At 36.9% G+C, this 27,805-nt stretch overlaps 1 protein-coding gene across 1 annotated transcript in view; it reads left to right on the top strand.

Moving 5' to 3' along the window:
* LOC114050093 (inactive phospholipase D5) overlaps positions 1-27,805 on the top strand; it is a 394,466-nt gene that overhangs the window by 240,570 nt on the left and 126,091 nt on the right. Inside the window, exon 4 of the mRNA XM_027871645.1 lies at positions 1,538-1,649. Coding sequence (XP_027727446.1) covers positions 1,538-1,649 — 112 coding nt within the window. The remainder of the gene's footprint in view (positions 1-1,537; positions 1,650-27,805) is intronic.

Below are 27,805 nucleotides of genomic sequence, written 5' to 3'. Positions count from 1 at the left end.
ATTCCAGAGAAATAACGACAAAACATACTATCCAGTTCCTAACAGAGTGGTGATGGACTAAGGGTGCAGAATGAGACATATGTTTTGGACATGACCAATGAGAGAATTTGTTTTGTTTGACAATGCATATTTGTTATAATTTTTTAATTCTTTTTCCCCAGCAATAAAATGTGATTTCACTACCCTGAAAGCTGTTGATCTCTCCACTAGATGCTATTGTTTATCCTAGAAGTGATTTACAAACATCATGCAAAGTCTGGAGACCTCAAGAAAAGTCTTCTAAGTAGCTGGAGATAGTTAGCAGTTAGAAATATGTAAAGAACCAATCACAAAGCAGTGCAGTCTTTTAGGTAGAATGCCTAGTTATCTTAAAATTGGAAATTGTCAGTCAGCCTTTCCATGGTAAAGGGATATATGCGTATGGGCAGACTCACCACCATTCTGAGGTCTGTGATACATAAAATCCCCTTTCTGATAATTGATAGAAAATATTAACACCTTTGAATTTTTTACATACATTTTTACACAAATATACATGTACTCAAGACTGCATGGATAGAAAGCCAGTCTGAGAGTCAGAAAGATCCAAGTTCAAATCTCCCCTCTGACACAAGCTGGTTGTGTGATCCTGGGCTAATCACTTAATCTCACATTTTATTGTTGGGGTTGAATCATTTCAGTTGTGTCTGACTCTTCGTGACCCCAGTTGGGGTTTTCTTGGCAAAGATACTGGAGAGGTTTGCTATTTCCTTCTCCAGCTCATTTTCTAAATGAGAAACTGAGGCAAACAGGGTTAAGTGACTTGCCCAGGGTCACACAGCTAGTCTGAGGTCAGGTTTGAACTCAGCTCCTCTTGACTCCAGGGTGGGTACTCTATTCTCTGCACCACCTTGTTGTCCATAATCTCTCATTGCCTCCAAGCATCAGCTGAAGACTAAAAACTGAAGAACAGTTAACTATATAAGTAGAAAGAAGAGGAAGGTTCCATCCAAACTCCAAGGCTAGCTATATGTCATACTATACTGCTTTTATGAAGCATATTTACTTCAAGAAAATATTTTTTAAAGTACTTAAAATCCAGAAGCCAACATAAATCACTGGAAATTTTGGAGAAGAATATGTTTAATTTAATTTCATTAGTTTCCTTGGCTTCTTTAAAGATTCATCGCAAAGCCCACTTTCTACAGGGAGGTCTTTCTCATTCTCCCTCGCTTCTAATGCCTTCTCTTTCAGATTACCTTCCATTTATATTGTCTATCTTGTATGTACTTATATATTCATACATTGTCTCCCCCATTAGAATGCATCGTGTTTGGGGACAAAGACTTTTTTTCTGCTTTTATTGGAACCTCAGCACTTATCATAGTGCCAGGAATATAACAAGGGTGTGATAAACGACTGATGTGATTGTTCTGTCTACCTTTTTGTAAAACTTAGTTTCATTTAAAAAAAATTTTAAATGCCTTAATTTTTTAGCAAGAGAAAAAAGTAAGTGACTCTGCATTTCCTCACTCTTATCTCTTAATGTTCTTCCTAGGGTCAGCGTCTTTTTGAAAAGTTGCTACAATTGGCTGCTCGAAATATTGAGATCAAATTAGTAAGTGATTCAACAGTCCAGTCAAAGGTATTGGAAGACTTGAAAGTAAAGGGTAAGACCAAGGTTGATTTGCTATTATATTATTAAGTGTCCTAGAAAGAAAACAACTTTAATTTCAAGTTTCATATAACATGCCTTTCATCAAAACAAAATTCTTAAATATTTTAACTTCTTTTTCTTTTGGAAAAAATCCCTCCACTTAAATATTCTTCTTAAAAAAGAAACAATTCCCATTTGGTACTACTATGTGTAGTCAAGTGTTATTTTGCCTGAAATATAGTTTCATTGAATTATTATTAGTTCTTAATTGATTAATAGCCATTAATGGTAACGTAAATCAGAAGAATATTATTGTACTCTTTGGATATTTTAATCACATGATTAGAGCTAATAGATTAACATCTTAGCATGGCGTAGTAGACAGAGTACTATACTTAGTGAGGAAGACCTGGGTTTAAATCCCGCATCTGATACTTACTGGTTATATGACCTTGGGCAAGTCACTTAGACTCTATGAGCCACAGTTTCCTGATTGGGAAAATAAGAGTTGGATTAGACAGCCTCGAACTATTCTGCTAACTCTCCAACTCTATTATTCCATAATAGTCAGTGTTAATATTAAAGAGAATAGAGACTACATCCCATTTCTCTTCTTGCCTACTAGGTAAAAAAGTTTTAAATTGAAATGCTCATCTGAAAAGAAAGCCAGTACCTAAACAAAGGATCTCCGAGACCTTGCCTAACTAAAAACGTTAATGTTCCAACTCTCTGGAATACTCTCCAATACTGAGATTCTGTGATACTGTGATTCTGACACATCTATTTTCAATCAGAATTTGAACTTGTGTCTATAAAAAATACAAAGTTAGAAAAAAGAGTCTATTCAGAGAAAAAAAAAGTTTTATGAATTGTTTGTACCTTACTCTGAACCCAGAAGCCTAATGTTTCTAAAGAGCTATTGCTACTTATGTGAATTTACCTTTGCAGAGTGAACTGTAGCATTTGTTTGCCATAAGATTTGGTCAGTTTGGTACAATCATTACTTTTTTCTAGAAAGGAAAAGTAGGCTTCATTTTCACAAGTGCATATAAATATCTTGAACTTTATGGAGGTAAAAGGGACACCCTCACTCAGGTTTTTAACAAAATGATGGTTCTTATCAAGGCACAAAGATTATTTAAGGAATTATTATCTTTCATAATTAAATCAAATATAGAACCCTAATTAAGTCATTAATAGTTTTTAATTTAATGAAATTGGACTAGTCTTTAGAAACAAGTACATGTAAATTATTTAAATCATCCTAATTCATTTATCTCTCTAAGTACTTTCTGGCCTGATCCCTTGATGGCATAATATTAAGTAGAAAGAAAATAAATGTATTTTATGGTTTGTTCTATTCATGAAATTAAGCTTTACTTAAATATTGTATAGAAATATCATGAAAACAGCTGTAGCTCTTACACAGTCATTGTATGTGGATGTAGGTCAAATCTGTAAATATGGAGGAAGTAGGTTTGAGATCCTTAGAAAAATTATAGAGGTAAATAATGGTCTGGTTGAGCTTGGTTATAGTGCTTTCATGTTCTTAGCTTCAGCAAATTGCTATGTTTCTTTTTTACTTCAATCACATGGGCAAGAAGACATAAGGAAGTCTGAGGGAAAATGTCATCTTTAGCTGTTGAAAAATATGTAAGTGCAAATTAAGGCTGTTCTTTTAATTAACTTTAATAGCCTAACCAGGCTAAAAAGAGGACTGTTAACAATGATAAATAAAAGCTGGCAGACAAGGGAAAGAGCCTAGAGATGTTTGTTATGATAAACTGAATATTACCCATATGAGAGTAGGATTCAGGGTAAATCGGCATGAAATTTTCTCATCCAAGTCTGTAAATAGTAGTGGTCTTTAGGGTAAAAGTGAGCTATGATTTTTAATAGTTAAATATTAGCTTTTAAAGCTTGATTGATAGAATGATATCACCTAATTTTTTCAAAAGAAGAGTGACATCAGTAATTCATCTGAATCTAAGTTAAAGTTTATGCCGTAGAGCAGAGGTGGGGAACCTGCGGCCTCAAGGACACATGTGGCCTTTTAGGTCCTTAAGTCCAGCCCTTTGACTGAATCCAAACTTCAAACTTCCTTAGAGTTTGAATACAGTGTGATGAGCACTAGTTCTAGAGTCAGAACCTGGAATCAAATCTCTTTTGTCACTTATTATGATGCAATAATATTCTGTTACATAAATAAGTGTATTTATTCTGGTACAGTGGTACCAGAATTTATCCAGCCATTCACCAATTCATGTCCAACTGTTTGCTGTGACAAAAAATATTCCTATAAATATTTTTGTTCAGAAGGGTCTTTTCTGTCTTTCTCTGATCTCCATTAGTGGAATGACTATGTCAAAGGGTCTGCACGGTTTAATGACTTTAAGGCTATAGTGCCAGACTGCTTCCCAGAATGGTTCCACCAATTCACAGCTCCACCAACAATGTCCTCTTGAATCCTCTCAGAAATCACCGATTTCCAGTTTTGTGTACTTTGCTAGTCTTATGGGCATGAACTGAAACTTCACTTATTTTAATTTGCATTTCTCTTATTATTGATTTAGAACATTTTATATGGATGATTGACACACTAGCACTAATCCATTTTATTTTTTTTCATCAAACTATAACTTTACTAAATTTATTTCTTTATTTATAAAAGAAACTAAACACACACACACACACACACACACAACTAGGCACATGATGTACCCAGATCACCTTGAAAGTATTCCTTTGTAGTACCATTTTTGTCAGGGGCAGACCAGTGAGTTAGTGTTCAGGTTCAATTTGAGACAAAATGAAATATGCATATGTCATTGAACAGTTAAGGGAAAAAGTTTACTTTCTCCATCACAGCAAGCATAAGGAACAAGTGGTACTTAATTAGCATCAATTGTCTCTGCCCTTCTTGTCTTCAGATGAAAGCATGTCTGGTCAGCAGAGGAGAGTATAGTAACTTGTAGTGATCTTCAGATATCTACCACATCACAGGGGCCTTGACTCCACATCAGTTTTATGCACTTGGGAGACCAGAAAGCTGCATGAAGGGAGGCAGAGGTCAATTAGTTTCCAAGAATAATTTTGTTGCTTTTAAAGGAAAACTAATCCCTACTGTGGGTAAAGGAAAACCCTGATCCTATCACATATGGTAAAAGTTTAATATACCCCAAAGTATGTAAAAGTATTTTTGATTGGGGTATCTAGGTGACGAAGTGGATAGAGCACCAGTTCTGGATTCAGGAGGACCTGAGTTCAAATATGTCCTCAGACACATAATACTTACTAGCTATATGACCCTGGGCAAGTCACTTAACCCCATTGCCTAGACAAAAAAAAAAAGTATTTTTGATTGTTTTGATTGTTGATAGGTTGCTTTTTTCTTTTGAGAAATGCCTGATCATATTCTTTAACTACTTTTCCATTTCAGTTCTTATTTTTATAGATTTGAATCAGTTCTCTTTTTATCTTGGATGTGAGACCTTTATCAGATAATTTGGTGGCAGAGATTTTTCTCCCCCATTTAAATGTGTTGATTCTAATTTTAGCTGCATTGGCATTGTTGTTGTTGTTGTTGTTGTTGTTGTGTTTGTGTGTGTGTGTCCATGCTCCAGCACTTTTAAATGTTATTTAAACAAAATTGTGTAGTTTATCTCCTGTGACTTTGGTACTTGAACTCTTTCTGACTGCTGATGATATTTTTTTCTTTGATCTAGAAGTTCCAAGTTTTAGCTATGACGTTCCTAGGAGATCTTACTTTCTAGTTTCTTTGAGGAGATGACCAGTGGATTCTTTCTATTTTTGCTTTAACCTTTGGTTCTAGTAAACAGAGGCAATTTTCATTTATGATTTCTAGCAGTATACAGATACTGTTTTTTTCTTGTGGTTTTCGGAGAGTCTGATTCTTAAAATCTCTTTCCTTGATCTGTTTTCCAAGTCATTTGTTTCTGATTGCAAATATCTTCTATTTTATTTTTTCAATCTTTGGTTTTGTTCTGACTTTGTTGTTGTTATTTCTTGGAGTCATTGAGTTATGTTTGGTGTATTCTAACTTTCAAAGAGAGCACTACTTAGACGAGATTTTCCACCTTTGTTGTAAGTTTTTTATTCTCCTTCCAAGTCTTTCCTTTTATTTCATTTATAATTCACATTATATCATTTCATTTTTTTTTCTGTCACTCTTACAGTCCTTCTTGTCAAGCCATTTTTTTTTAAAAAGAAAATGCTTGTGTTGTTGTTCAGTTATTCTTTTCTTCTAAGTTTGCCACTTGGGAAGCTCTTTGCCCATAATATTTCTTCATAGTATTTAATGTCTTATGATTACACATACCTACAATTTCAGTCCCTGTAAAGGTTTTTATGCCAGAGACTACAATCCATCTCCTCTTATACTCTTCGTTGGATGGAAAGATCATGTTTGGTCCTGACTCTAGATTCTTAGACTCCTGCTCCTGGTTTCCTCCTCCCTTGGTATGTCTGCACTCATATTGCTAGCAGGCATCAGTATCCCCAGTCAGAGTTCTATGCTTAGCTATTCCTACTAATTATGACACTATTATAGGGTTACACCTCTCCCTTTTCTTAGAGCCTCCCCAGTCTTAGTGTTGATTCAGGCTTCAGTCTCCCTAGAGGCCTCTGCAATCAGGATGCTACTTTGGGTTTCTGATTTATTTTTTTTTTTTAGCTTGCCCTTCTGTGAGATTCCTTAGTCAGGACTTGTGACTTCTGGCTATCTCTCATGAAGTTTTGAGAAGAAGAACTTACTGATGTTTCTTTGGTTTTCCTGATCATTATATGATCTGATGCCTTTTTTGGGGTTTTTTGTTTGTTTTGCTAGAATACATGTGGAAGAGCTATCCTTCTTTATGAACTTTTGTAACCAGAAGACAGTCAAGAGTATCCTTCATCTTTTTTGACCTTTGTAGAACTTGAAACTCTGCCATTGGCTCCTTCTTGAAGCTTTTGATCTCTGTTTCATCTACTTCCATAGTGTTTTATTCTCCTGATTCTCAGCTTCTCTCTATGATCCTTTTCTGTCTCTTTCAGAGTCCTCTTTCTCCTTTTTATCCTGAATTGCCAATGGATCAGGGTTTCCTCTGTCCCTGTCTCTGTCCCTGTCCCAATCTCTCTGTTGGAGATCTCATCCACTATCACAATTTCAACTACCTAGGTACCTTTATAGGCTAACCTCACATTATATCCCTTAGCATTCTCATAGTCCAACCAAACTGGACTCACTGTTCCCCAAACATGTGTTAATTTCCCCAAGCCTATGTCTTTGCTTATACTATACTCCAAATCTCCCAAAATCATGGATTTAATCCTTGCTTTTTAAAACACAGCTCCAATGCCCCATATTCCACGTAGCAATTTCTGCTTCCTTCTACCAACCTCCCAGATGGAAGTGGCTCTGCCCTCTTCCTGAACTTCTCACAAGTTCACATTTTTCTTTCATCTACCAGAACTTTATTTTTCTTTCATCTACCTATCATGCTTTGCTTTCCATTGTCACTATTTGCATCCAGATCTTTATCTCTCTTACTAAATTGTAAACTGCTTGGGAGCAGGAGTATTTGTCTTTGTATGCATTGTAGTGTCTAGGACAGTATCTTCTGTGTAGTAGTTTCTCTAGTATTGAATGAATGAATGAATGAGTTCTGGTGATTGGTCACATTAACACCAACTTACAAGCTACTATTTAAGGATGTTCATGTTACAGTAGCATGTAAGCTCCTCGAGGAAATAGAACGTTTTATTTTTGTCTTTGTATCACTAGCATCTAATGGTGCCTTGCATATATTGGGCATTTAACAAATGCACATTGAATTGAATCCAATTTAATATGAACAAAGAATTTGCTTCCATGGGTTAAATTTCTGGATGTTTATTGTAATTTCCTGGTGGCCAGTGATATATTTATTCCAAGAAGGAATTATTAATATACATATAAACCTACATACATATATACATATTCCAAGAAGAGATTCATCATTAAGCATAAGACCATCCATGTTTTATTGGTGGCTCTTCCTTTCTATAATATATTCGAGTATATGCCCAACATTAGTAGATCAGCGCCATGTCAGCTGGTGTGTTCGGATTTAGTCTGCTGGACTCCAACATTACTTTTCCTCCCACTCTTCCTTCCCTCACATAATTCTTGGCAGTGCCTATTTTTCAGTAGCGTGGGATGTTATTGTCCCCAATTAACTGTTTATTTTGTCATATTTCATGTCTTCAGAGTTCTAGTCCCATGGTAGTTAAGATCAGCTTCTAATCTAGAGGTAGGATGTTGCTTTGGAGGGATAGTTGGTAGGTTTGTTTTCTAGGCTTTATTTTTTTATACAGAGCTTTTTCAAACTCTAACATTTTTCTTCAGATGTACTTGAAGAATTAAACATACATGGGCTCTCTGACTAGGCAGAGCAGTAATTAGCATGAAGCCATTTCAGTGTATTATGTGTGAGAGTCTTGTTTTTTAGTTTTTCTTTTATGTATAGGAAATAAATACCTGGTCCCATGTCTGATTCATATTGTACATTGTACATTGAATAGCTACTCCCCTTTGAGGAATGTAAGCCTTAACCAAAACTAAAAGTAAATATTCCCTGGGACAGAGGGCTTGGGGTTTCAGCAATAGTATGAAAGCCTAGCCCTACTACCTCCCTGGAAACTCACACATCCTCAGTACCACCTGCCTCTGGAGCCCCTCCCTCTCTCTTATTAGAAAGTGGAAAGCTCCTCTCAGATCCTCTATTTAAGGATTTTGGCCAGGGTAGCCATCTGTCTCATCATTTCACACTGGGTTGCACTCCTCTGGACGTCATCATGCTGTCTTGCCTCGGGGGAGGTCTTCCTGCCCTTCCCCCACAACCGCTACCTTGGAATTTCTTTGCATGTGTTATTGCGAGTTCCTTGATGGCAAGAACTACTTTTTTTTTTTTTGCTTTTCTTTGTATCCCCAGTGCTTAGCACAGTGCCTGGCACATAGTAGGCACTTAATAAATGTTTATTGACTAAGAGCCAGGATTTGAATGCTTTTTCTCTGACTGCAAATCCAAAATTCTTTCCACTCACCATGGCCTGAAATCACATTAGCTTTTTTTGGCTACTTTTATCATACCGTTAACTCGTATAAGATTTCAGTTCATTAACACCCCCAGTCTTTTTAGAAAAACAAACTTAATGTCTAGCCATACCTCCTTGTATTTGCAGTTGATTGAATTCCTAGGAATTCAAGTGTAGGAATTGACATTTATTCCTATTAAAATTCATTTTGCTAGATTTAGCCTATCATCCTAGCTCATAAAGATCTTTTGGGGTGTTGATTCTACCATTAACATGATTAATATCAATGATATCTATCCTTCCCACCATCACATCATTTAGTAATCTATATACACTAACAAGAAAAGTCATACCAGGTCTTGATTTTCTATGTCAATTTCTGGTAGAAGGTACCATCGTAAGTTTATTTTTCTTTTAAAGATTTTTGTCCCCTGATTGGTATGCATGCTGGCGCACTCATTTCCTCATTGTGAAGGTATGGCATTTAGGAGCCTGCATAAGCCATACAGCCGAGGATGTATTTGGTCTGGTACCATAATGATTCTTGCAAAGGTGTCCATTGGATAGGATGTTAAATTGAGCTGCCTTCCATGAAGTCAGCTCTGGGTGATTGCTTACATAGTTGTAAAAGTGCCTTGATTTCCACTCTGCTGTATTTGTCACCATTCCTCTTCCCATTTCATACCTTTCTTTTCAGATTGATGACTGCCCTTGCTATTGCTCTAGTGCAAGGTGACTGATGTCTTTGGTGAATGGTTAGCCATAAAAATTCTGTCCACAGAAGGATATCTGGTGCAGTACTTTGTTAAATGCTGAAATGTCTGGTGGGCTGTCAGGGCCACTGTTCAACCTGTTCCTCTTTGGAAGTGTCAGGCTTTTGTTAAAATGGTATGTCTCTTGTCTCCAACCAAATGACCTTGTTAACCATGGCTCTATGTAAACTGAACACCCATTCTTGTTCCATATGGGCCCTTACTCCATAGAGCTGTCACCTTAAAGTGCTAAGAAAAAAAAGTGAGGAATTATAAAGGAAACCTGGAAATGTGTGTATTTAGCAATTAGCTTACTGTTTTCAGGAATGCATTTGGTGGTAGCAGTATCCCACATATAGAATGTTGTCTGGGACCCTGATGAAGGCCTAAACTAAAAGTCAAGTGATTGTGGTTTTATTTTCTGCCTCACTACTTACTAATTTTCAATATTTCCTTTCGCCTTTCTGGGCTTTAGTTGTTGTTTTTAATCTGTAAATTAAACCTGCTACTATGTATTGTCTCCTTCACCAATGACTAGAAGGTTCAAGGTTGACTCTCCAGATTTCAACACAGCCTTTAATTGTCTAAGTAGCCAGGTCATAGTAATCCAGGAGGTATCAGAAAGACAGCCTTCTAGCAGTCATGAGCAGGAGGTTATGTATTTCTGGTCAAGAAGCTGCTGCATTCCAGGATAGATTTTGGGCAAATCTGTGATATTGTGTGCCTCAGGTAATCTGGAAGCCTAGGGAAGAAGCAGGAGGTGTTATGTCCCAAGTTAATCCAGAAAACTAGCAAGAGTCAATAACTGGTATGTACCAGCCAGTCCTACTCATAGATTCCTCTTCAAAACTACCACTTTCTCACATATATGTTTACAAAGATTCTTTTTACTGATCTGGTTTAGAATTTTCTCAGAAATCAAAATCAAACTCACTCTCCTATAACTTACAGTCTCTGTTTTTCCCCTTTCTTTAAAAAATTGTGACATTTACCATCTCCAATCTGGGGTGCCTCTCCTGTTTTCTACAATCGTTCAAGTGTCACTGACAGTGGTTTAGCAATCACAACTGCCAATTCTATAGTTCATCTGGGCCAGGTAATATGGATTCATCAAAGGCATTTTACTATCTCCTTACTAATATCAACCTCCTGTTATTTATTTTGGCTGGAGCAGCAACTACTCCAGAACTCTTAGAGAAGAAGACTGCCAACAAAAGGATTGTCCCAAGTCTGGCCCATTTTAATGGAAGATTTGTACCAAAAGTTGTTTATTCAGCACAGTATCAAGGAAAAATGTAAAATCAGCAATCCTACAAACTGCTTTATAGTTAGTTTAAAATATCAACCTCTTGACTAGACATAACAGTAATTAGCATGAAGCCATTTTAGTGTATTATGTGTGAGAGTCTTGTTTTTTAGTTTTTCTTTTATATATAGGAAATAAATACCTGGTCCCATGTCTGATTCATACTGTACATTATACATTGAATAGCTACTCCCCTTCGAGGGATGTAAGCCTTAACCAAAGCTAAAAGTAAATATTCCCTGGGACAGAGGGCTTGGGGTTTCAGCAATAGTATGAAAGTCTAGCCCTGCTACCTCCCTCTTATAAGATGCCACAATCACCTTAGGAATGAATCTGGTCCAAACCACATACCTAAGTCCAGAGCAGAGGGGCCCTTTAACGAGAAGGAGTAAGTGCATACACCAGGCTTCTGGGCCTACCAGTGGTTTTACATTGTTAAACAAAGTTTGAACTGAGAGAAGCATTTGGATTCATCAGCATTCATTTCCGGACCTAAACTTTATAACCTTATATTACTAATTTCATTCCTTGGGGAAAGAAAAGATAATATGGTAAATAGCTACATTAAAAATCAGAATATGGAGGAGAAATGAGCAATTTTGCCTGAAGTGATAATGATCTCAGGGGTGGCAGCAGCAATACCTAAAAATGTTAGACAAATGTTCTTTCTCAATTTTGTTCTGAAATGGAATTTTCCTATATTTAAGGTTTACATGGTTCTCAGATTCTCATCAGAGAACTATAAAATTGCTGTGCTAATGAGCAAATGATGGTGTAAGCATTTTGAAAATATAAAATGCAACAGAAATGTTAATTTTTACAAAAATTTGCATAGCTCCTTCTCTCACAGAAAATTGTAAAACTAACTCTAGGGCTAACATAGTTCAAGCTGCTTGCATTTATGGTTTTTAATAAGCCCCTCTGGAGATCAAAGACAGGAAAATCTTTGGAGTACTTTTTTTTTCCTTATGGATATTTACCTAGCCAAATAGAAGATTTTAAAAAATGCTATGATAATGTTAATATGTATCTCTCCCCCCCACTTTATTTTTCAAAGTACACTCACAGATTTGATCTCTTTATCCTTGGAACATTTCTCCCTGGAAAGGATTGTACCTGGGAAGTTTTACCAATGAGAAATAAATATGGAGGCATTAAATGGCCTGCCACTTAGCAAGTACAAAAAAAGAGTATGCAAGTCTGACTCTGTCTCCTATACTTCCTTTCCTGGTTTTGATTTGATTTTACTTCAAAGGAGAATAGGTATCTTGCTGCAGGGTTAAAGAAAGAAGTTAATTAATAATATTGAGTAATGACATCTTAAGGTGATAATCACACAGGCCATTTTTCATTCATATCCTGATTCATTTTCATTCATATTACTGGACATGGTGAACTCCTTGAGGGCAAGAGCTATGCTGTTTTCCAGCTTGGTATCCCCAGTGCTTACAAGGATGAACTTATATTTGGTAAAAATTTAATGAATATTTGTTGAATTGAATTGACTATGTGCCTACCACTGTACCAAACCAGGGTTTTAGAAATTTATGACATGGCTACATACTCAAGAAATTCATGGTCCAGTGATAGAGATAAAGTACACACACAGCATTGTCCCTAGGTACTGAATTAGATCAGTTGCCCTAAACCATTTATTGTTGTTAGTTGGTCAGAACCAGCCTATAGGATAGAAGGTACTCCACCAATTAATGCTAAATATCTAACTAGTTATCTATACACACCCTGAGGCTCTTATTCATTCATTCACCCCATAAACCTCCTCTGGCCAAGGCAAATGAGCTGGATACCTTCTTCCTACTTCCCTACATACAGACATCTCAATATATAATTTTATGATTTCTTTTCCCCCCCTCAAGTCTTTCTGTAATATGGATTCTAAATTAGATTTCTTGCAGATAAAATAGTGAAATATATAAAGTAATTTGTCTTGCCATGATTTAAAGATGACCTGCCACATCACAGGGATGGTCTTTTTCTTTGCATGAAAAATTAAATTACAATCTCTGATTGGGTTACTATGAGGAATTTCTCTGTGGAAATTCAATTCATCCTCCACCAATGCAGAGTAAAACTCGTCTGTGACTTCATTATCATTTTCATAACACTAAACATTTACATAGAACATTAAGGTTTGCAAAGCTCTCTCTCTTTATATATAATATGTATATATATATATACACATTCACACATACATATACAAATATGTATGTCTATATACATACATATGCATGTGTATATATGGATGCATATATAAATATACATGCACACACCATTGTGCAGATGAGGAAATAGAAGGTGAGAGAAAGCATTTGAACTCCCAGCTTATGGGCTGTCCTCTGTTCCAATTTATCTTCTGCACAAATGAGAAAATAAACTCCTTAATGTAGAAATCTGACCATTTCAATCCCCTATTCAAGAACTTTGGTGACTCCTTATTGACTCTAGAATAAAATATAAACTCTTGGATGTATATAGCTATATATAGATATAGATACACATGTATGCATGTACATGTGTACACACACACACACACACACACACACTCTCTCTCTCTCACAATCTGGCTCTTGGCTCCTGTCCTCAAGCACTCTGTTAATGTCCAAACTGACTTATTTACTGTTTCCCAAACTCAATACTCTACCTCTCACCTCCTTGCCTTTGCACAGGCTTCTCCCATCCCTAGAACACCCTTCTTCTTTTCACCCTTTTCAATCCCTAGCTTCCTTCAAGGCTCAGCTCCTGAGCTAATCCCTTAAAGGAAGCCTTTCCTGATCCCCTTGGTTTAGTTGAATTAGATTGAACTGACTAGCTGGCCTTTGCCTATTTATCAGATGACTTTAACCTCGGGTTGTGGTTTGAGGCCAGGAGCAATGTGGGTAGAATAACCACATCAAACAGTCTTACTCGATGGAAACACCTCTACTTTACAGCAGCTTTTTGCTATTTCAGTGGAATGACTGCATGATAACTCCCACTTAGGAAATTTCTTATTAAGGTTCTAAAGCTCTTTACAGCTGAAAACACAAAGAGCTGTAAATAATGAATAAGAAGAAGTGAAAACCACTAGCAGGACCTGCACCTTCAATGGAACTCTGACAGGGAGATGAAGACTGTGGGGAACTCATATTTAACATGTTCAAGAAGGGGTCTCATATCTCCAAAAACGAGACATTCTTTTCCCAATAAATTTATCCCATAATCCCCCATGCTCTCAGAAGTTTGCCTTCCATATTGTACTTTTTCTACAAAAAGGTTTACAAAACATCTAGTTATTCGTAAGGCCAAACCAAAGAAACTGAAATTCTAACCTGTGAAAATGATGCTATGTGAGTTTAGGTGTTCCTTAGGCTAAACTTTCTGGGGTGTGCATATACTGGTAAATATTGCAGTTTTCTATTTCTAGAAGACAATTATAGTGGGAAATTCACTTTCCCTTACCTGGGATTAAGCACTACATTTGCTCAGACTTATTTTTCTCAGAGATGAATTGTGCTCCTCTTTGAAGTTAATCTAATCTAAATGTTTCCCAATATCCACAAATCAATGTTATAGAGTTTCAATCTCAAAAATATCTCTGACCTATACACAGTCAGATTTTTTAAAAGCAGTGTGGAAAAATACAATGTACCTTGATGTTGTAGAGTGGAATTCTAAGAATGATCAGAATTAATAAAACTTGACCATAGGTTAATGAATATTTTGAGGGATTAATTCAATCATGGTATAAATGGATGGAGAACTGGCCTTTGAATCAGAAAAACTTGAATTCTAAACCTGCCTGAAATATACCAGCTGTTTGGCCCTAATAAGTCACTTAAATTCTCACTGCCCCCAAGCAGCTTGCCAAGATTATAAATTGCATTGACAAAGGGAGTTCCTCAGCAAGAGTTTCTTAACACCATTTAAAATACAGGTCCCCTCCAAAAAAAATAATTAAGAACATAAAACTACTTGATCAATTTTTGGCAATGAGGTCAGATTTATGAATGCTCTAAATTTTATTTGAATCTCCAGTGCTAATGTTAAGGAAAAACCAGATGTATAACTAGAAGGAAGCTTAGAGATTGTCTAGTTCAAGGGTGAGGAACCTCTTAATTTTATGGATGAGGAAAATGAGGCCCAGAGAGATGAAGCAATTTGCCCAAAGCCACACAAATACAAAACAGCAGTGTTGTCTAAAACCTTATATTAAATGACTTTTGTGCCAGGCACTATGCTTTCCATTGCACTATGCTGCCTGGTTAGAATTATATTGATCTGAAATCTCAGGCTGATTAAGAATTTCTGAATGGCTGTTGGTAAGACTTGAATTAGAATCAAAGAGCTTTGATTTATGCCCCTTTTAGGTGTGGAAATTTCTTGTTCTTCTCTCATTCTTTCCTTCATCATGTGTAAGATACTGAATACACATATATGTGCACGCATTTACATGTACATCTACATGCTGTCCCAAAAATCTTAGTGCCATTTTAAGCTATAAAAATTTAAAGCTTCATTTCAACTTTAAAGTTTCAAATGGCACTAAGACTTTTGGGACATCCTGTGGATGTAAAAGAGTTCTAATCTGTGACAGGTAATCTGGCACTAAACTAAATATGGCTCTATTTTGATTTCTAGTTATTTCAAGTCATCAGGAATTTATTAAGTGTGTACTGTATGCAAACACTGTGTTAAATGCTAGGGATCAAAAGAAAGAAAAAAAAATAATTCCATCTCTCAAGGAACTCATAATCTAATGGGGAGACAACATGAAAAAAACTGTATAAAAATAAAGATATATATGTATACATATACATATACATAAATATATGACAAATTGGAGATGATCTTAGAAGGCATTTCATGTATGCCCATCCTATCTTTACATATAGGGACCAAGTCTTTGTTTGAGTGCTCCAAAGTACCTAGTTGGACATAGATTAGGCATTTATTGAGCTGTCTTTACACTTATGCATATGTATATCATTATATTAAATTGTAGAATTATATATGAAGCAAAGAAGCTTGTTAGCTCATTTTCCTTGCTATCAAAAAATATCCTTGACCACACTAAGTTTTTCTGTATACTACCACATATGGACAAACCAGTAATGATAAAAATAAGCATTTTATTTATAAGAATTATCCCAAATTTAAAATGTGCTCAAGCTGAACTTTTCTGGGAGATTTGAAAGAGATCCAGATTGGGGGAAGGAGTTTAGGGGAGTAGGGAAAAGTTAGCCTACTTCTCTGGCCCCTTCTATTCTGGCTGTGGTTCATATCAGGAACTGAAACATGAAAGCCTGTTTCTGAAACTCTGGATTCTGAGACATTTCTGTGCTAGCTAAACATTCCAAGGACTTTGTATGTTATGGATAAATATTATTTTCAGTCTGGTGTGCCACCTTTCATGTTCAAAATCAAAGATTCTATGCAAAGATTCTACAGGCTTCTCAACTAAATAGGTTTATTTGGTTTTGGTTTGGGTGGTGTTTTTGTTTTGGTTTTAATGTCTGTTCTACTAAATCACCATATCCAGCTTTCTTCCTCTCCAGAACACCTTTTGGACATGTACAACTGCATGTCTCACAAGCATTTAAAAAATTGAACTCCCCCTAAATCAGGCACTTATGACCTCTTTCCTAGACCGGCACTTCTTAAATGGAGGTTGGCAGTGGAAAAAGTGTAAGCCCTGTCCTAGACTACTTCCGTAGCTTCCTAATTGTCATCCCTACCTCCCTTCTCTTCCCTTTCTAATCCATCTTCCATAAAATAGTTAAATTGATATTCCAGTATACCAGGTTTAACCATGTCACTTCCCTCCTCAGGAAGGTATAGTAGTTCTTTAGAGCATTTGGATAAAATGTGAACTCTATTTGGTATTTAAAGCTTTTCGTAATTTGACTTTAGCCTATCTTTTAATACTTGTTTCACATTACTCATCTCCACTTTGTGTTTTCCAATTTAACTGACCTACTTTCTGCATTCACCCCCCCCCCACCAAGCATGACATTCAACTCCTTGCCTTCTATAGCTTGTTCTCCAAGCCTAAATGCTCTCCTTCCTAAATCTCTGACTCTTAGACTCTCTATCCCCATTGAAGGCTAAGCCTAAGTGTTACCTCCTACACAGTCCCTTTCCTAATACTGGTGTGGGAAGAAGAAGGAACTAAACTGAAGATTTGGTGGGGTCTAAATTGCAGTTTGGAAGCTGGTGCAAAGGATCACTCAGAGCCTGGGGGTTCAAGTAGTCGATCCCTTTAATTAAAATATGTGCAAAATTTGCAGGTAAAAGCAGTTCCCAAGGCAGTTGAAAAACAAGTCATGAAAGTAAGGAGATTAAAAGCAGCCGGCTAGGAGGTTCCCTGGAGTCTCAGAAGTTCTTCCACAAAGCCAAAAACACTTCTTTTATAGTTTTCTGGCCCAAAAGGCCCATAGCTAGTCCCAGATCAATCTAAATAGGGGCAAAGTTCATTTAAACTGCACCAGCTCTGTACCCAGCTTCTTCAGTCCAAGCCTTGGCTGATGTGCGGGAATTAGAGTGGGGGAAGCAGTTAACTCAAACCTCCTCAAGTCTTACCCATATTCTAGTTTACAACTGAAGGGTTCTGAAATTATGAAGGCCAGTGGATGAAAGTGGGAAGGTGGGATTTGAGAAGCTTAGACTCAAAAGCAGAAGGGATATTTTCATTGTCATATACTGTAACGGAAGAAAGAAGCAAAGAAAAGGAGGAAGGGAGGGAATGGAAAGAAAGGAAAAAGACAGAACAGTTGATTTCAGGAAACAAATTTCAAGACTGGTATGGAGCAATGCTACAGCTTTTTAATAGATGAGTAATTGAACTCCTTTAGAAAATCTGAATTCAAATCCCAATGCATGTACTTAGTAGCTGTGTGATTAATGGTAAATCATTTAATCTTTCCAAGCCTTAGTTTTCTTATCTAGACAAAAAGGGGTAATAGAAACACCTACTTTTATTGGATTGTTTGGATTTTGTTCTGATCAAATGAGACAATGATGTAAAGCATATTACAAACCTTAAAGGTTCTATAAATGGGAGCTCTTATTATGGATCTCAGATATCTAATGGACTCTCCCTCTCCTTTCTTTTTCTCCTTCTGTCTTTTGTCTCCCTCCCCACCCAAAAAAAAGAAGAGAAGATGGAGTAGCTCAAAGTTTATTTTGTTTTGTTTTTTTTAAATGATTCCTGACCTGGATGATAGAGAGTGGTACTGGATTTGGGAGGTATAAGACCTGGGTTCAAATCCTGACTACACCACTTACTACCTTTATGACGTTAAGGAGGCTACTTAACTTCTGTGAACCCAGATTTTCTGGGCTGTAAAATGAAGGATTTGGTCTCACTAACACTTAAATTCCACCAGCTTTTGGGGCAGCTAGGTGGCGCAGTGAATAGAGCACTGGCCCTGAAGTCAGGAGGACCTGAGTTCAAATCCAACCTCATACCAAACACTTGACACTTGCTAGCTGTGTGACCCTGAGCAAGTCACTTAACCCTAATTGCCTCACTAAAAAAAAAAAATTAAAAAAAATTCCCTACCAGCTTTTAAACTATAATCTGAAAATGACTGCTTTAGTAAAGCATTTGACAAAGTCTCTTATGCCTTTATTATAGAAGTGATGGTTGGGGTAATGTGAACTGGATGACAGTAGTTATGGAGCTTTGGAACTGGTTGCATGATCACACCCCTAGAGTAGTCATCACTGGTTCAAAGTCAGCTTGAAAGATTTCTTGAAGAGTTCTTTATGGATCTGTGCTTGGCCATGTGCTATTTAATATATTTTTCATTAGCTGTTTGAATATGGACAGAAATATACTTATTACTGTTGAGGTTTAAGGGTCCCAAAATCATGACACCGGTACTGTCCAAATGAATTCGACCCCAGCCTTCTTTCAGCCAAAGAAAAGGTTTATTAGAACATCTGCCACATTGGTCAGACTCTTAAGGAATCTAAGCATTTGTATCGCTAATGCAAGCAGGCCAGATCTTAAGAATCTGACCACCTTAATGGAGACAAGATGAATCTTATATACAGAAAGACTGTGGGAGGGATCCAGGAGTGGCCAAGTAGTCTGGGATGACTGGAGGAGGGGTCTAAGGAGGATCTGGATGGGAGTGGCCAGTAAACCAGGGTGAACTGAACACCAGGGACCTGGACCACTTGGCCAAGAGAGAATAGAGTCAAGATAGGATTAGAGTGGGAACTAGCCAGGGGCAATCAGGAGGTAACAGAACAGAATTGGGACATGGGGCATAACCATCATGAAAGGCCAGTTGAGTGGATTACAGCCTTAGGCAAATGCCAGAGATTTGGGAAAAGGCAGGGATTTTCTTTTTGGGGTCCAAATCCTAAAGACATGGTCTTTTCCTTTTAGGTGTTTAGATCCCATCCCCATCAATTTACCTCCTTAGATGACACAAAACTAGGAGAGACAATTCTCACCTTAAATTCAGAATTTTTAAAAAATGGGATGAATCCAGTGAAATAAAAATGAAAAGGGCTCAATGTCAAACCTTATACTTGGATTAAAAAACAACAACAATGTAACAAGTACAACATGGTGGAGATAAAATGCTATAGCAGTTGTCTGAAAGAGACCTAGTACTTTAAGTTACTACAAGCTCAATATAAGTCAGTGATGTGATTTGGCAGGTCCAGAATTTCATGGTATCTTTTTTTTGGAGTGTGGGAGTTCCAGATCTGTGATTTCTCTGATATAGTTAGCTTAGTGGGATTGCCTGGGTCACTGAGAGGTCATGGTCACACAAGTAATATGTGTCAGAAATGAGACTTGAACCTAGTTCTATCTGATTCCCAAAGCCACTTACCTTGCATTAAAAGAAGCAAAGTATCTAGAATTAGGGAGCTACTAGTCCTGATGGGTTACAGGCCCAAGTCGAGACCTTTGCCCTTCCCCAAAAAATAATTCCCCCAATTATAATAACAACCCTTAGACTGTACTTGAATTCTCTTACTTGATTAAGGAAAACTCTAGTGTTTGCCTGAAGCTATAATCCTATCACCTGGTCTTTCACTATTGCCTAAACCCAATCTCCCAATTCTCTAATGCCCTTAAACCTAGCCCAGCCCTCCATTGTCTAGTACCTCCCATCCTATCTAGACCCTATTCTACCTCCCAGTCACTCTCATCAAGATAAGCCTTCTCTCAGACCCCTCCTCCAGTCACCCCAAACTACTTGGCCACTCCTAGGTCCTTCTCACAGTCTTTCTGTGTATAAGGTCCATCTGGCCTCCATTAAGGTGCTGAGATTCCTAAAGTCTAGCCAACACTCAGATTCCTTAAGAGTCTAGCCAATGACTGAGGCTTGCTCACGCCCGCTTGTCTTTATACACATCACAAATGTTGAGATTCCTTAAGAGTCTGGCCAATATGGCAGATCTTTAATAAACCTTGTCTTTGACTGAAGGAAGGCTTGAGTCAAATTCATTCGGGTAGGATCTGCATGTCGTGATTTTGGGGTCCCAGCTCCTCTAAACCTTAACAGTCCCACTGTGTTTTACCTTGGTCAGTGAATGATTCTATTCACTTTTGGCCACCGTATTTTAGAATGTACATTGATACATTGGAGAGTATCCAGAGGAAAGAAAGAGGGCATCAAGGTCATACTGCATGAGGATCAGTTGATGGAACAGGGGATGTTTACCTAGAGAAGAGAAGATGTAGGGGGTATGTAGTCATTGTCTTCAAGTGTTTGAAGGGCTATCATGGGGAAGAGAGAAGTAGAAACAATGGATGAAGGTTTCAGAAGCAAACTTGGGCTTAGCATAGGGAAAAAATTCAGACATTTAAAACCGTCTGAAAATGGAATGGATTGCCTTGGGAAATAGTAGGCTCCCTGTCACTGAGGGGTCTTCAAGCAGAGACCAAATGACCATTGTTTAGGGAGGAATCTTAGTCAGGTATAGGTTGGACTAGAAAGCCTTTGAGGTTCCTTCACACCTTAAGGTTCATTCTGCATTTGTATTTGCTGAATTGAATTAAATTCAAAGGAAACCTGAATCCTAAATTGATAGTGGTTTTCTCTTATATTAGAAGTTTCCCTGGAAAATGAGTCAAGTGTGTCATAATCCAGTTGTAAATTTCTTCCCAGTGTCTAACTTATATCTCCCCTAATACAATTTAAATTCATTCCATTTTTTTTCTCAGTGGAAAAAGAGTATATCTTTTTCTTCATTCTGGGCATGATTTTACTTATTCATTCAACAAGTAATTATTAAGAACCTACTATGTGCAAGTTACTGTGCTAGGCATACAAAGATTAACATGAATAAATCCCTGCCTTCAAGAACTACTGTTCTATTATAGTGGTATTAAATATATAAGAAATAGAGGCCACACATCCTTGTGGGCCACATACACATTCATTTAGTTTTGAAAGGTAACTGTCTATTTTTGTTGTATTTTTATTTATTTTGTTAAATATTTCCCATTTACATTTTAATCTAATTCTGGCTGCACTCAGGAGTGTTACCATGTGGCTATGTGTTTGACGCCTTTGTTCTATTGGATATACACATGTAGATATACTATACACACACACACATATATATATATGGATTTATATCTGCCTGTATATGTAGATAAGTTAATACAAAATATATACAAAGTAAATGAAAAGTAATTTGGGGAAGGAGTAGAGCACTAAATTGCAAATATTCCTTTGGCTCTGTTCTCTCTAATCCAGTTTTGTCAAAGATGTCCTTGTAATCATACAGAAGTTGTCTGCAGGCACCTGATGTATGTGTAAAATACACATCTTTGCCATTTGCTGCAGTACAAGCTGTCTCTTTGGCAGCCCCCATTGCTTCCCTGCTTCAGATCTTCCCCATTTAGTGCCTTGTTTAGGTATGTGACTAAAACCCACCAAGAAGCCATTTGTCACAGTTGTGATTTTCTTGCTAGGGAAAACAAACCTTCTAGAAAAGGAAAGATGCCAACAGCCTCCAGTAGATGGTACATGAGCTCAACCTGCTCTGAACAGGTATTCCTTAGAGTAAAAGAAAAATCCAGATTTCTCAAAACAAATTAGGAGATGAAAATTGCCATTACAGAAGGATCCTTCACTTTACCATATATGTAATATTCCTTTCACAAGATTCTCCAGGTTATTTAAATATATTTCTACTTGTATGCACTTTATCAGAAACACATCTATTTCTTAAAGCTAGGGAAACCTGTGTAAGCTCTTGGCATATAATAAGCAGTCCTCAACATCCTTGATGGAATAGTCCTTCAAAATTACTATAATAAAAAAGCAGGAAATTCTTTCTTGTGTGATAATTGTCAGGTCATTTGTATAAATGAATTGAGATAGACACAGTGCCCCCAGAGCAAGGTAAGCAGACATCGAGGACAAAATATACAGGGAACACAATGAAAGACAAGCTTTACTAATAAGCAGTGCAGGGAAAGATGAATGAAAGCCTGGGTTCCAATTCCTTAATGATTATACTACATATTACTTGTGCCACATTGGACAAATTATTTAATATCTCTTTACTTCAGTTTTCTTATCCAGTTCCAAGTCTATGATGTGATGATCTGTCTATAGATTAGTTAATTAAATGTAACTACATTGCTCATTTGTGCACATGACAAACTGCTATATCAGCTAGATCAGTATTCTGCACAGTTTGGGTCTGGATAAGTGAGACGTTTGCTTTAGGAATTAAGTATTACTAGGGTACTTGGGTTACTATTCCCCAATCTCTAAATGCTATGCACTCAATCTTCTCATTAGATTTGTGATACATACACACCTGCTTGTCCCCTCCAATAAATTGTAAACTCCTTGAAGTAGGAACTGCTTTCTTCTTTTAGTTAATAAACATTTATTAAGGACCTACTATGTGCCAGACTCTGCTAAGTATTGGGTATACAAAGAAAGGCAAAAGACAGTCCCTGTGACTTAGCTCACAGATTAATAGTCCATGGTTGACATTTAATGAATGCTTATTGGTGGATTGATCAATTGCTAGTGGCTAGAAAGAGGGAAATGATTCCACAAGTCCTGCTTCAGTCATTTATTAGCTCTGGCACCATGGAACTTCAGTTTCTTCATCTGTAAAATGGAGTCATGATACTTGCATTATCTTGCACTAGGTTGTAAGGACAGTGCTTTGTAATCTTTAAATTATTTAGAAATATGAGTTATTGTTATTATTATTGATACCATTCATTATGTTGTTGAGAATCAGTGTGGTACACTGGATTAAGAGCATATCTTGGAGTCAGGAATATCTGGATTCAAGTTATATGTGTGCATACTATTACCAGGATCCTGAAATTTCTAGAACTATAGTCAAATCAACTCTGCCGTTATTCCTGGAAGGCATGTTTTAGCCTACCCCTACATGATGCCATCAGCTATCTGACCAACACTCCCCAGTGTGTCTCTCCCCCTCATTAGAATGTTATCTCTTTATTTTTGCTGCTCTACATTCATTTTGAGGTAATGTTCTGTTTGTAGGGGAAATTTGGAGAGCCTGGAATTTCCTGAACTACTCCACCATCTTCCCAGAATTGCCCACTAGAATATAAACTCTTTGAGGGAAGGGATTGTTTTTACTTTTATATTTGTATCCCCAGCTATTAGCAAAATGATTGGCAAATAGTGAGTACTTAATAAATGTTTCCTACCATGACCACTGTTAACCTCATTTTTTTAAAAATGCAATTATTAATCTGGTAGGTCAAGGGAATTCTAGAGATATACTATATCTAGATTTCAGCAAAGCAAATGAAAAATATTATTCATCATATATTTGTGGACAAGATAAAGAAATATAGGATAAATTGTAGTTAGGTACATTCCAAGCGGGTTGAATTATTATGCCACAGAAATGTTAATTAATGGATTAATTTTAACCTGAAGAAGTCTCTTTTGTTCAATATTACCAGAGTCATATTTAGCTATGTATTTTTTGAATTTTTATCAATGACTTGGAGAAAGGCATTGATATCTTTCTCAGATTGATGTGAAAAGGTTAATTAACATAGTTCCTTTATTTTTATTTGATTAAATTAAATACTAAGAAAGTAAATATCAAAAATAGCATTTCCATATACATGTAACACAAAAATGGAATTCTCTGTGAATCTGTGATTCCACATGTCTTACCATTTTTTAAAAAGTATATAGTGAGTATTATTCATTTTTTTTAAATAGATAATGAATTTGGTATCTTAACTTTCACAGTTGTCTTGCTTGTCCGTGATTTCTTCTGAACTTTTCATTCTCTTCTTTGTATTTTTTTAAATGTTTCAATTGCTCTCTTTTTAAAAAAAAAATCATTATTGCTAACTGGCCTCCTTCTGACTTGTCCCTCCTCCATGTTACCCAAGAGAAAGAAAAGTGAACGTATATATTGGCTATGTCTAAAAATGTGTGTCACTGTGCCTTATAAGCATCATCCCTCTATTGAGAAACAGATAACATGTTTCATCATAAGCCCTTTGAAGACATATTTCATTGATCATAATTATTAAGTCTTTCAAAGTTGTTTTTCTTTACGTTGTCGCTATCTTTGAACAAACTGTTCTGATTCCACACCCATCACTGCATCCGTTCATACTACCCTGTATTCTCTGACACAGTTTCTTTCATCACTTCTTATGGCATAATAATAATATTCCATTCTATTTCTACAGCACAATTTATTTATCCATTCCCCAAGTGTCTAAGAGGCCATCTAAGGCCTTAGCTTCTAGTTTTCTTTTTTTCCCCTTTCACTCCCCACTTCAGTGTTGGAAAGTTTGTTTTGCTATTTTTTCCCTATTTTATCCTCCTGCTTAACCATTCTCCTTTGTCTATGTAAGATGAGTAAGGTTCAAATGCTGCCAACTTTACCACTTTCACATTTGTTTACTCATGTTTCCCAAATTCCATTCTCTATTATTGTTCAGTGGTTTTTCAGTCATGTCTGACTCTTCGTGACCCCAGCTGGGGTTTTCTTGGCAAAGATACTGGAGTGGTTTGCCATTTCCTTCTCCAGGTGATTTTACAGATGAGAAAACTGAGGCAAACAGAGTTATGTGGGACTTGTCCAAGGTCACACAGCTAGTAAGTGTCTGAGGACAGATTTGAACTCAGGAAGATGAGTCCTCCTGACTCCATGCCTGGCACTCTGTCCACCGCACCACCTAGTTGCTTCTTTTTCCTACTTCCTCCTTTTCATAGCAGTGGATTCATCTTTTTTACTCTCATTTGTCTTTCTCTTCTTCAAACCCTCAGTACAGAACCAAGCCATCCCCCATGGCCTGTGTTTTTCTTATTTAAGTCATCCATTACTCTTTGGAGACATCTACCTTCTGGATAGATACTTGTTTACTCTCCATCTATTAGAATGTTAAGACTAGATCATCATACAACACTTTCCAATTCCTCAAATAAATTTGCCTTTCCAGGTTTTTCTGAAGTCTTCTGTTTGTAAATAGGAGGGTTTGGTCTATTTTATTTCTGTTTAAAAATTCCTGCTCATTTCTGATCTTTTCATCAGAAATGGTTAAAAATCCTCTCTTCCATTAAAGATCCATTTATTCCCCTGTAGAAGTATATTCTCCTTTCCGGGGCCTTTCTGAATATTGTATTCAAAGATCTCTTCTCATTTATAGTGGAAATTGCCAGATTGTGTGTGATCCTGGTTGTGGTCCCTTGGTACTTAAATAGCTTCTTTCTGGATATTTATGGCATTTTTTTTCTTCAATGCAGAAGTTCTGGATCTTGGTTATGATATTCCAGGGATTTTTCCTTTTTGGATTCCTTTCAGTAAGTGATCAGTAATTCTTTCTATCTTCACTTTGCCCTCTAGTTTTAATAAATGTGCAAAATCTTCATTTATCATTTCTTGAAATATAGTATCCTTTTTTTAGTTTGGTTTCCAAGGAATCTAATGGTTTTCTTAAAATATCTCTTGACCTATTTTACCAGTAAACATCTTCATATTACATGTGTTTTATTTTCTTATTTTTTAATTTTTTGATCTTATTCTAATATTTTTTGCTGTCTCATGAGTGTCATTGATTTCTGTTCAGTCTATTTTATTTTTTCAGGGAATCCATTAGTTAAGTAAATTTTACTTTTCCTTCTGAGCAATTTATTCCCTCTTCTAATTCTTTCCTCAGTATCTTTCACATTTTGGCTTTTTCTGGTGTCCTTGTGGAAAATCCATTTCTTCTTTGGGACTCTGTTATAGATTTACTCTTAAGAGATCTTTAGATTTGCAGCAATTTTTAATACTGGTCGATTTTTTAAAATGTTATGCACCTTTCTTAGTTCCTGAACTGGGGCTTTGTATCAGGTTCACATTCTACCTCCTTGTTTCGTTTTGGGGTGGGCAACGCTGCTTGGTCTCACCCTTTGTCATTTGGGTTCTTGAACTGATTGAAACCTCTCAGGGTTAGGACTCCCCTCAATCTTTAAGATTCAATGTGCTGGATCTTCAGGATCCATTTCAGGACAGAGTACTAGGAAACTCAGAGCCCCTGAGCCTGGGGTGCTCAAATCAGAATGCTGCATACTAGGCTGCTGCTACTGCTCCCTAGCACATCCAAGGTTTTCACCCTAGGATCTTCTGAGCACCTTTGGACTTTTCTCATGAGAACCCTCTACTTTTGCTGCCCCTGGACACATAGCTTTGCAACTTGGGAATCTCTGGTTACACTGTAATGCTATTCCTGAGCTGCGCTCGTGGGCCACCTTCCTTGTTGTCCTCAGGTTTCTGTCTGGCCTCTGTCCAATTTTGGAGTGGAAGCAGTCACCATAGTTTCTCATTGAGTTTTTTGATCATGATTCAGACTGGTGTGAATCTCCAGGTTTTGTTAGAGTAGATATGTGGGAGCTAGGTAGTCAACTATCTTAACCAGAAGTCAATAAATGCTTTTTTTGGTGTTCTCATTCACTCACATGTTATCAGTTCTAAAAACCCTCTGGCATATTTTAATTCATTTCAGTAAATATTCATTCAGCTTCTAATGTATGTAAAGCACTATGCCTTTAGACTTTGGCATAGCTGGGAAAGGTGTGCAGAGCATAACTGTAATTTAAATACCAATCGTGTGTCTTGTCTATGTTCTCTGTAATGTTCCAGGTATCACTGACATGTTCATCTTCATCAGTCATGTTTACCATCTTGGAAATGGGGGGATGCCCACCCAAGGACATCTTAATGTCAGTTTCCATCTCGCTACTTTGTGGCCTGCTCCCCTACATCTGCCTTCTTGCTTGAGGTGGTGGGTAGGGAATGAAGGGAATCCTACCCTTCAGCTTTGAAGCTAAGCCAGATTTAGCCAGAATAATGTTCTTCCTTGGCTTCAAGTGGCAACTAAAATCCCCCATTTGACAGGAAACCATTCTTGATTCTCCCTTATTGCTAGTGCCTTCCCTCTGTTGATTACCTCAATTATTGTTTGTTTGTACATAGTTGTTTCCATGTTGACTCCCCCATTAGATGGGGAGCTCCTTGAATGCAGGGACCGTCTTTTGCCTTTCTTTGTATGTCCAGTGTTTAACACAGTGCCTGCTACATAGTAGGCACTTAACATATGTTTATTGACTGAGTGATTGACTCTCAGGCTAGACATTCTATAAAGGTCAGAAGATAAGATCCTGCTTCATCTTCAAATTGAAAGTTATCTCCTTGATCTTAATGCCATCATCATCATAACTAAAGTTTATATATATTTCTTTAAAATTTGCAAAGCACTTTACAAACACCTCATTTTATTCTCATAGCCACCCTAGGAGGTAGGTGCTTTTATTTTCCTCACTTTACAGGTGAGAAAACTGAAGCACATAGAAATTAAATGACTTGCTAGGGGTCACTGTGAGTGATACAAATACATACAGGATATATTTGAACTCAGATCTTTTCTCTTTCTTGGGTCAGCTAGGTTGTGCAGTGGATAGAGTGTCAGACTTAGAGTCAGGAAGACTAATCAGACATTTTCTAGCTGTGTAACCATGGGCAAGTCACTTAACCCTGTATACC

Source organism: Vombatus ursinus, unplaced genomic scaffold, assembly GCF_900497805.2.
Source record: "Vombatus ursinus unplaced genomic scaffold, bare-nosed wombat genome assembly UNPS02014798.1, whole genome shotgun sequence".
Classification (NCBI taxonomy): domain Eukaryota; kingdom Metazoa; phylum Chordata; class Mammalia; order Diprotodontia; family Vombatidae; genus Vombatus; species Vombatus ursinus.
This window is presented reverse-complemented; position numbering and strand designations above follow the sequence as displayed.